Raw genomic sequence first — 10,614 nt, 5'->3', positions numbered from 1 at the left:
ACAAGAGGTTTCCCTACAAGAGGTTTCCCTACAAGAGGTTTCCCTACTCTTCATGCCCCGTATTTCTCTGTCAGATACAGAAAGGCAGTGAGGAGTCTGGAGGCAGGGACTGACCTCTCTCATTGCTCCTCTCTCAAGAGCAGAATTCAAAGGCCAAGGCAGTAAGACACTTGAAGTCTTTTGCATCATTTCCCAAAGCTGGTTTTAGTAGGCTTTCTGAATCAGACTCAGAAGGCCATGGCTGAAGAAATTAAACTGAGTCATACTGCTGAATGTAAGCTGTAGGTCCCAGAGCAGAGTGAACCGATGCATGCTTGGAGAGCAGAAGTCCCAGCTATATGGACACTGCAATATCTGGACTCTTCCTCTCTTCAAAAATTGAATTTCTCCCAGCTTGGAGGTAGTTTGAAGGAGTAGGGCGAGAGGAAGCAGGGTAAGGGATGGAAGGATTAGTGTGGCGAGGGCCAAATGTCTTCTATTGGATCTCTGCCTTGGGACAACCCAAGCCCAAGTGAGCAGGAGAAGGGAAAACTCTAGTACCAGAAATTGCATTTTCTGCAGCAAGACTTGCTCTTTTGAGAGCTCCTGCTTTGTGCATCCCATCTAGGGGACCCCCATCTCCCTGCTGTTCACGGCTTCTCCACCACGCAGACGAATGGGTAGCAGCACGGAGGATAAACCAAAAAACTAAGCTGCGGCCGACCTGCCCAGCTACCTGCTAACATAGCTCAGCTCCAAGAAGCAGGGCTTGACATTTGGCCTCCAACGTGTCGTGGTGTGGTGTGGTTTGGTTTTCTGAAGCCCTCTTTTTGGGGCAAAACGGAGCCGCTTCCTTCACGCAAGGACAAGGGGGTGGGTGGGAACAGAGGCACCGCTTCGATGTGCTCGTCGTCTCCTCTCCGCATGGCTTCTCTCTCCTCCGTAGCCATGGGTAGGGGTTGCTCCTGCTCTTCTGCTTCAGCTCTGGTGACCGGATCCTGGCAGCCTCTCCAGAGGGGGAAATACTGAGCGTGATGACTTCTAACCGATCTTTTTTGCCTCTTTGCCTTGTTTATTTTCTTACTGCTCTGACTGTTGTGCATGTTCCTCCTCTTTCTCTCTGCTGCATTCTGGCATCTCACAGCTATCACATGATCAGGTAATTCTGGTGCTTTCTTCCTCTTTCTCTTTTTCATTCAACCTTCCTTTCTCTCTTTCTTTCTCCCTCTCTGCTATGGCTTCACTGCAGAAGGACAGTGCAGGACGCAGCTTTTCCGGGATGCTTTCAAACATCTGGCTTCAGAGGGGGACCACGAGTGTCTGAACTTTGCATGGTCCATAGCCGTGAGCACCACGGGAGCCCGATGCTGAAGCTGGTGGATGTTTTGAAGGCAAACTGACCTTTTGTTGCAGTGATCCAAGTCGCTGCCTTTTGAAACAACCCTGATTCTGAGCTCCTGCAGTGTGTTGAAATTGGGAAAATCCCAGTGGAGATAATGCTTCTGCCATGGAAGTGATCTCACTGCAAATTATCTCCCTCCTTCCTGCATTTACCAGAGGTTTTTAAGACAAACCTCTTCTAGGTTGGCCAATTCCACAGAGGAAAAATTAAAACTTATATAAAGAATCAGTTCTCCAGCCCTGGAAATGAATGAATAGGGCTAATATCTGACAAAATTTGGCTCAGCAATTGATTTACTCATTGGAGCTTGAGTCTCGTCCCAGTTACACCACGATGAAACTGGAAGAAATACAGTGTGAAAATGAAAATAGCGCTGCACCCAGGAATGGGATGAGCCTGGGGTGTTGAAGTGCCATCACTTGGACACCCAGATTTCTCCTTGCATTGGCTGCTTTCTCCCCAGTACTTTTTATCCCATTGGAGGGGAGCGCTGTCACCTTTCTGCAGTAAAGCCTTTACCACGTCCGTCCTCGGACCCAACTCTTCACGCGTTACCTTCTCCATTCCTTCCGCTTTGTGCCATGGGGTTGTATTTCTGAGGGCTGGCTACTCCCTAGGTGTGCCTAGCCCTTCCCTCTTCCCCTGCCCACCCGCTGCCTTGGGGTTTGGGGTCGGCCACCTGGAAGCATTGCCTGCTCCTCGAGGTACCTTGGACTTGCGGCGTTGCGTCCTTGCATCACCTCCCCGAGATGGGACCGGCTGCGGGCCCAGGCTGAGCCCTCCAGCGGTGCAGGGAGGTTGGGTGTTTGCCTCCTGCCACCTCCCCATTGCTTTTTTCACGGGGGTAGGGAGAGGAGAGAGGCATGGAAAGTGGGGCAGGCTTTAGAGAAGAGCTGTAGAAGGATGGGGATGTGTGGTTGTGGCTGGCTTGGCTCTTCGCTCCCTTCCATCTTACCACCTTGGTACCAATCAACTCTATTTTCTTCCCAGTCTGCCCTTTCCCATCTCCTTTCCCTGCCATTTCTCCTCCAACCCAACGGCCCCGGTGGTGGCCCTAACGCTCTGTGTGCTGTCTCTGTGTTGTTGTCCCAGTATTTTTTAGTCTGTTCCCACCCCATGTCCGTCTGGTCTGCTTTGTTGCCAACCTCCCAGAACAAGACCTCCCTGCAGTCTGTCTGGCACAACGAGCCCCTCTCTGGGCTGGCCTTTTTGCACACTGCTGTCCTATCTGTGGCTGATCACAACAGAGTCCAAGGGGGTAGGAGAGGTGTTATTTTCTATTAAAAAAGCTTTCTGGCATCCCAAATCTACTGAGCACAGCAGCAAGTGGTTCACATGGTGTAGCTGGAGTTGCATCATGGTTAAATGCTGATGGCTTCTCTGCTAAGAGGGTGTTTAAAAAATGGGGGTGGCTACTGAAGGCTTGGCTTGCTCTTGTAGCTGCCAGCAGTCCCATGCAGAAGCTAAAAGAGTTAATTGCATGGCCCTTGCAAATTTGGGCTGGTTTTGGTGTTGCTCCTTGGGTGTGTCCCATTTGAAAATGCATCCCAGCTGTGAGCTGCTCCTCTTACCCAGTGCTGAAATTCTGTCCTGGATGCCCAAGAAATCCTGTCTGGATCTGCTGTCAGCCTCTACTAACCCAGTAAAAAACCCTCAGATTTTGGGAGTGGGGGCTTAGGATGCCTGGGGTCTGTCTGTTCCAGCTCAGGTTGTACAGACACTACCTAGAGAAGTGGTGCCAGAGCTGTTGGAGAACTTGAGTTGGGATATCCTGTTCGGGGATAAGAGGAGAAGGAAGATTCGTTGACAGAGCCTTGAGGTTATATGGATGGAGGACTCAGTCTGAAACCTTCTTAGCTTATCCAAGCAGAGCAGTGCACTCCTGCAAGAGTCACAAACCCTTTGTGCATGTTTAGCTGGCCTGGGTCTGACCACAGCCACCACGTGAGATGGGGAGCAGAGGGCAGTAGCTATTCCTCTTGGCAAAAGGTTTCAGAAAAGCCCTTGGACCCTGCAGCCCTTTGAGGCTGGGCTGTCTGGGCCCCCACATTGCCCACACCCTCCATGGGATGTTTAGGATTGGGGGGCAAGCGATGGTTGTGCCTCTTGGCCATGCAATGCATCAGGATTTTCATCGTTGGGCTGTTGTGGGCACAGAAACTTGCAGCAATATGTTTTGATTCGATCATGGAATGCCTTATCCTGTGAGATCCTGTGCATGTACTGATTTTAGGATCTGCCTGCCTGGGACATTAAGGGCAGAAATGATTATCTTCCAAATTAGAGCAGCTCAGCTTAGATAAAAAAGAAAAATGTTTTATTATTATTATTTTTTTTAACGCTTTAATGTCTTCTCCACCTTGTGCTTCTTCTGTGTTGCTTCTGTCCGTGGGCCTGTGCGTGGTGCAGCGTTGCCATCCCATCTCCTCCCTGTTGCAGAGCAGCCACCTTCATCTCAGTGACAGCCCGACAGTGCGGTGTCACCTGTTGGGATTTGGGAAAAGGATGGAAACCAGGTGGAATCAGCACCAGCTAGGTTTGTCTGGAAGAGCTGCAGAACCTCATCTGTCAGCCTTGCTTTGTCGGGCTGAGATGTGGGGGATGCTCCTCAGGCCTTCTGCCCCCAAGTTGGAGAGGGGGTCAGGCATATAAGAGAAGGCAGCCATCACCCCAAACCAGAAAAATCTCCTTCTCCTGTGTGGGTAAGCCACTAGATGGTGCCAGAAGATCAGAAACCCCATAAACCAGTGTAAATCTCTGCTGTTTTTCCATCAAATAGCTTTGTCACATCCCTGGCTCTGGCAGGGAGAAAGGGAATAACTGAAAGCCTTCCTCTGTGGGCAGAATATAGGGAGAATGGATGGGTTTGGGGCCATGGAGGCCCACCAAGCCCTGCTTTTCCCCTATTTTCAGTAGCCTGCCTTTCTCTTAATGCCAGCAGCTCTGCAGCTGAGGTTCTGTGATCCAGGGAAGCTCCCAGGATGAAGAAGAGCTTTAAAAGGAAAATCCTATGACATGGCCTTGCTGCTATCGCTTACTACTAACATCAGTCAGTTTATTTATATGCATTCAGTAATTAGAATAAAAGCCTGGCTGACTTTAACGGGGAGCCAGGTTCCCATCAGCCTCATTGTATTTGTGTGGTGAAGTTCTGTTTTTATAAAAAGTCTGCATTTGGGGTAAAAGCATGTAAGACCTGGCATTTGGGGAGGCAAGTGCTCTGGGAGAAATTATGATCAGGGGCATCGTATGTGACAGCTACCCATGCTGGGACTGCTTTGAGTTCCCTTCAGAGCATCTCGTGCTGATGTCTCAGGTTTGAGGCCTTTATTTGCCTTTGAGCTCTCTTCTCCTACAAGTGTGAGGGTGCCATGTAGTGAGGAAAAGGTTCTGGTTTCTTTACTTGGCTTGGTCTCTGTTCCCTGTTTCCAGCCCTAAGAATCAAAAGAGTTCACCTCTACAGGGCAGTTGGGTAGCTGATGTGGTCCTCGGTGAAATTAGGGAATTAGGATGCTGAAGGTGGTTAGAGATGACCTGTTTTTATGTCTGTACCCTCCCTGAGATAACACACTCATCTCCAAACATCCTCCTGTCGTGTGGGGTTGCGTAGGTGCCAGGGCAGGAAGGCATGAGGGTCTCTGGGACGTGGTCTCCCTGGTGTTGGTGGCCACTTGCTTGGAGGATGCTCCCGGGGTTGAGGACTCCAGCCCCTGATAACCCTTTCTTCTCTTGCAGGTGGCGTTTAGGAAGCATCAGGACCTACAACCCGGAGCAGATCATGCTCAGTGCTGCTGTCCGCCGGTCCAGCCGGGATGTCAAGATCATGAAGGAGAAGCTGATCTTCTCGGGTATGAATGGGGCTGGTCGGTCAAACCCCATGGTTGGTCAATCCCCATGATGGAGGAGAGACGGTTTTGATATGGGTGTCATCTCCCACAGCTGGGTCAGGGCAGCTGGACTGACCCAACTGCACTGAACTACTTGTGGGACGTGTTCCTGGCTCACCCATCTCAGAATAGTCCAGGCTGAGCACTGATTTACTCATAAATCCTGCATTTAAGGTCCCAAGCTGTGCTATGCAGCTGTCTTACGCTGTCTCACATCTCTCTTAAGTGCCCAAAGTGTCAAAATCTGTAAATTAAAATAGTGCCGTGAGCTGCTGCAGTTAATGGTGACGAGTTTGAGGTAGACCTGGATCGTCGTCGTCCTCCCGGCCTTTCTGTGTTAGTGTATGCTGGCTTCCTCTCAATGAGCCCACCTCCAAGAAAGATCTCAGAAATGTGTACAAAGAAAGAAACATTTAGCTTTAAAAGATGAAACTTGGCACGTGAAGCTGGGGAGCTCGCATTTGAAGGGATGTGAATATAAATCTCCCCTGGAGCTCTGTTGTTGGTGTTCATTCCTCGTATCAGGGGCTAGAGAGCTCCAGCAGGGATGAGGGTTTATTGTCCTGGACACACACACAGCCAAAAGACAACTCTTGCTTCAAAGAGCTTATTGTGGGCAAGGCAGGCATGATTCTGCCCTCCTGAAACAGTCAAAATGGGGAATAAATCCAGGGAAACCAGAGTCAGAAAGCAGTTGGTCATAGCACAATGAACTATTCCCACTATTTTCTAGACATAAAATGTCTTAGACACAAGCCACAAGGCAGGGGATGTATGTTAAGGATCTGTGCCTTTGAAACAAATGGTTTTGCATGGGATTGGTGTTTTGCTATTAGAACATTGGTGGGCGCACGCTTTTCCCAGTGAAACCAGTGACTACTGGAGTATTCCCAGTTCTAGAAGAGTACCAGGGTAGGGATTAAGTTCAGGTATCCTGCATCCTCATCTCCAAAGGCAAGTAATTCAGTCTGTGGCGTAACATCACATGTATGGGTCCAGTTTCGTCTCTGATAGTGACAGGACACCCAGGGTCTGAAATTTAGAGGTGAGCTCCAGTTTGGAGGCAGATCCTATTCACAGCTGGTTTAAAATGGGTGCAATGTGGCTAAATCCAGGGATGAAATCCCTGTAGGATCAGCCAGACCTCACGTGCTGGCAGCTTGATGCCTGTTCCCTCATCCACGAGGCTTCTCCTGGGTCTTTGCGCCCCCGTGACGATGCCCTCCCCTTCTTTACCCTCCCCAGAGATCAACAGCGGCGTGGAGACCACGGACGAGCTGTCCCTCTGCTCCGAGAACGGCTACGCCAACGAGATGGTCACCCCCACGGATCATCGGGACACCAAGCTGCGGATGAACTGAGGGGCTTCCAGCCCAAGCCCACGGGTGGCCAACCCCACGTTTGCTCCGGCAACGAGAGCAGTGCTCTCCTGCTTGCCGTGGGACGGGAGCTCCTTGAGGAACTGCTGGCTAGGCAGCTCACCCCTTCCCGTTCCACCATTGGTGGCTGCTCCACCTCCCTGGTTGTGAGGTTGGGGGGCTTTTTTTTTTTTTTTTTTTGTAAATATGTAAAAAAAAAAAAAAAAAAAAAAACACGAAAATCTGAATTTTGTCTTTTTTGTGTAATTTTTCCAGGGCATGAGTGGAAATACCACGTTCATTAAATCCTCTACCCTTATGGCTGAAGTTATTTGAATTTTGATGTGACAGCCTGAGTCCCCTGGGGGGGTGCTGGGACAGCTCTCCCCACCCTGCTCCATTCCTTCCCTCGGTGCAGCGACGGTGTAGCTGAATTGTTTAAACCGTATGTTGTGAAGTTCTTGTGAAATGTCACTTTTGTTCTGTTTTCCTTTTTTTTTTTTGTTCCCTTCCCTCTCCCCCTTCCTGGGCAATGAAGTTTTAGCTCTAATTTAACTGTTTGGAGGAGAGGAGCTTTCCTAGGAGACGACTGCTCTTCCCTGCTGAAGCTCAGAGCTGGGGAAGAAGTTGCACTGGCTCAGTCACTTGGGCACCTTCTCCATGTCCTGTACCCCCTTCCCCAACCCCTGGATGTTCACGAAGAATGGCCTTGAGATGTTCTGCCGTAGTCTGAAGGCAAACCCTGCGTGGTAGCTGAGGCTTGGCCTCTGCTGGCAGCAATGCTTTGATTTTGTCCTTGTTCTTTCTATCTTCTCCACGAGTTGGGCTCTGCTGGCAGCCCAGATGGCTTGCGCAAAGCAACGCCACGGGCACCATCACCCCTCACGTCTGGCTAAAGTGCCTGCCACTCCGAGTGGCGTCCGCTGTTGCTCCTTGCTTCGCCGTGCAGGAAGAAGGGGTGGTGGTGCAGTGTCAGCCCCTCTGCGCCAAGCAGATGCCCGTGCATGAAGGAGTTGTAAATAGTCTGGAAGGCGAAGCAGCCCAGGAGAATAATTTATTCCCGCAAGGAGACTTTTCATCCTTGCTTCGAAAACAGGATCTCTAAAGCTGCATGTTGGTGTCCTCCAAAGGAGCGGTGTTTTTCTGCAGCAAGCTCACAACGGCGAGAGCTCTCAGCGGCGTGTTTCCAATACAAAAGGCTTTAAACCAAAATCCTAGATGGGAGATTTTTTAAAAAAATAAAAGCTCAGAAACCAAGTAGATGGCAGGTACATTTCATCCCCTCCCTGAAACAGCCAGCCCAAGGGCAGGCTCAGCTCGCTAGAGGAGCCTGGTTTTGGGTCACTGCTGTTCGCACGGAGCTGGTTCCCAAGGCAGCTGAAGCCAGCCCGAAGGCTGCCGGCGATGTGAATGGGGCTTGGCTCCGTCCCCGCAGCCTTCTGCTGCTGGGTCGCTCCCTGCCTCGCCGGATCTCGGTCGACACAACGTGTGAAGTGGGAAATCCCATTGAGCACGAGCTTCCTTTGAAGCCCTGAAAATGCCAGGACCATGAAAGTCATTTCCCATGGAGGGGACGGGAGCCAAAGCTCGGTCTTTGGGCTCTGGCTGAGCCAGGCTGCAAAGCCCTTGAGCTGCTGGGAGAAGTCCCCTTGGAGAACAGAAGGGAGGTTTGGGGATGCTGATGTGCATCACGTTCGACCCCTAAAGCCAACAGAAAAGCCGGAAACAAGCCTCAATAAATAGCTTCGAGCAGTTTGTTCTTTTTCTGGCAGTACTGAGCTGCCTTTTTTTTTTTTTTTTTTTTCAGTTTACAGAAGTAGTGTTCTGAAGCACCAAAGTTTGGGGTTCAGTGCATAAGAATTGGGGATGGAAGTGGCAATCTTAGCTGTAGAAAAGAAAAGAAGGCGTGTCAAAGTAACATAAGAAAATACCCCTATAATGCAAGTAACGTCTGAATTATGCTGCTTAGGAGGTGCCTACTAAAGCATCACAAACTGAGTTTAATTTATTTGCATTTACCCTGTTTTTTGAGTGTACGTGGAACAAGCCCCTGGTCCTTGCGCCCTCTTACCTTCCCCAAATACTGTTCTTCTATATGGTACTCTCTCGAGTCTGTGAAACATAGTATATATATATATTTTTTTCCTCCAGAATTGCAAATTTTGGTGGATTTGAAGGCTTTTGAGAACAACGTTGCTTCTCCCTTTAATGCGGTTGTTGTATTGAAACATTCCCGGTGGATTGTCAGTGCCAAGTGAGAGATGTTAAGTCTCGGCACCTGTCGATAATCACCTGCATGTTCTGTTTTTGTCCTTGGGGATGACTTTATTGAAAGGTGAAGTGCTTAAAAAGCTTGGAAGTGTTAACAAGCAATCCAGCAAAGAGCTGTTGTTTCCACAATTCATTTTTTTTTATGATGAGACCCGAACCTTACGCGTGATGCACTGACTGTTACCGTTATCGTCCTGAAGATTTGCTACTTTTTTTTTTTTTTTAAAGGATGATACTTTTTCGATGAAAATAGAGCTAGACCAAAATGAACTCTGCGATCCTCTGTGAAATAAACTGTCAGTATTCCCCTGCCGGTCTGTGGTGCTGTCGTGTGTTCTGCAAAATGGTGGTGCCTTGCTCCTCTTGCACTGATCTTCTCCGTGGTTCTGCATTTTCGTGCTTTGTGGGGGGAACCTTGTGGTCTGAGCGGGGAAAGGGTTGGAGATCCATTGTTACTGAGACCAGTTGTGCTGCATCCTGTCTCCCATCCAGATTTTATGAGACAGCAGCTGATAAGCAGGCAAGTGGAGAAGAAGGGACTCTGCAGGCCTGAATCTTGAATGATAACTGGGATAATTGCTTGGTGCTTGTGGCTGCGTGGGGACAATGATGCACCCGTATAAGAAATCTGGCCACAGTTTTCAGCCAAACAAACGGGAAGCAATTTATTTCTAACACACGTTGTGCAAGTCATCGCCTCAGGGTGCTGTGAAGGCCAAAAACCAAGAGCACGTTCAAAGAGGAGTAAATGGCTCGTACATCCATTAGCACTTATTAAACACAGCAGTCCGGATGCAAGACCCAGCTTGAGAAGTCCCTGAGCAGTTGTTTGCTAAATGCGTATGTGAAGGGAAAGGCTTGCTTTGTGCTTGCTCTTATTCCTAACCCCCGGATCTGCTCCCAGCTGCAAACGGCGGAGGGTGCTTTGGGTTAGGAGGGGATCTCGTCTGGGCCAGCCTGGGATTGTTCTTTGTTAAGCAGCTGTTTTCTCCAGGCCATGAATAGCTGCATTTAAGGGATAGATGAAAGGGATTAAAGTAAGTACAACACTATCTCATTGGTTGGTGATGGGTAGGCAGTACTGTGTCAAGGATTTGACTGGCTTGGGGAATACCATTTGGGTGTTAAAAATGAACTAGCCCCAGGGGACAGGGCGTACCCAGGGTATACATATCAGGTGGACAACTGATATCGACATTACTGAATAATCCAAAATGGGGGCCTGTCGCTGCTGTACCCTGCGGAGAGATACTGAAACGCTGGAGGAAGAAAAATGAGAGTCGTGGACTCTGTTATTCAAACAAAAGAGCTGAGGATTGGTCGCTGGCTCTAAGCCCGAATGGCTTGGGACAGCCAACATTGTGCTATTTAACTCTTTCTTCTGAAAACTGCCCTCGTTTGTAAGAGCTGAGTGGTACAGCTGGGATGGTTCTCAGAGCATCTGGGAACCGTTCCAGCACTTTATATGTGCTGGTAGAGCTGCAGTCCTGGGGTCTGGGAGGCGATGCCCTTGTGACCATGCCCTGGGTCTACGCAGGTATCGGGAAGGACCTCTTCTATCTCTGTTAAAACCTTCACGTGATGCGGTGGCTCAGAGTTTGTGAGGTTCAAACTGGGTACAAAAAGCCCAGCTGTGATGTGAGCAGCTGCAGTGGCACGGGGTCTTCTTCCTTCTCTTCTCTTCTCTTCTCTTCTCTTCTCTTCTCTTCTCTTCTCT

The 10,614-nt window shown here is 49.5% G+C and overlaps 1 protein-coding gene across 4 annotated transcripts in view; it reads left to right on the top strand.

The window, feature by feature from the left end:
• Window positions 1–9,210, top strand: part of GDPD5 (glycerophosphodiester phosphodiesterase domain containing 5) — a 158,158-nt gene extending 148,948 nt beyond the window's left edge. For 3 of the 4 annotated variants that reach the window (XM_035343836.1, XM_035343844.1, XM_035343855.1), the window contains exons 15-17: window positions 1,124–1,138; window positions 5,117–5,229; window positions 6,514–9,210. In XM_035343836.1, the coding sequence (XP_035199727.1) occupies window positions 1,124–1,138; window positions 5,117–5,229; window positions 6,514–6,629 (244 nt within the window). In that variant the 3' untranslated portion in view covers window positions 6,630–9,210. The remainder of the gene's footprint in view (window positions 1–1,123; window positions 1,139–5,116; window positions 5,230–6,513) is intronic. The other variant, XM_035343866.1, reaches the window with a different exon arrangement.
• Window positions 9,211–10,614: the final 1,404 nt, after the last annotated feature.

This window comes from Oxyura jamaicensis, chromosome 1 (genome assembly GCF_011077185.1).
Source record: "Oxyura jamaicensis isolate SHBP4307 breed ruddy duck chromosome 1, BPBGC_Ojam_1.0, whole genome shotgun sequence".
Classification (NCBI taxonomy): domain Eukaryota; kingdom Metazoa; phylum Chordata; class Aves; order Anseriformes; family Anatidae; genus Oxyura; species Oxyura jamaicensis.
The sequence above is the reverse complement of the archived record's forward strand: the minus strand, read 5'-3'. Positions and strand labels throughout refer to the sequence as shown.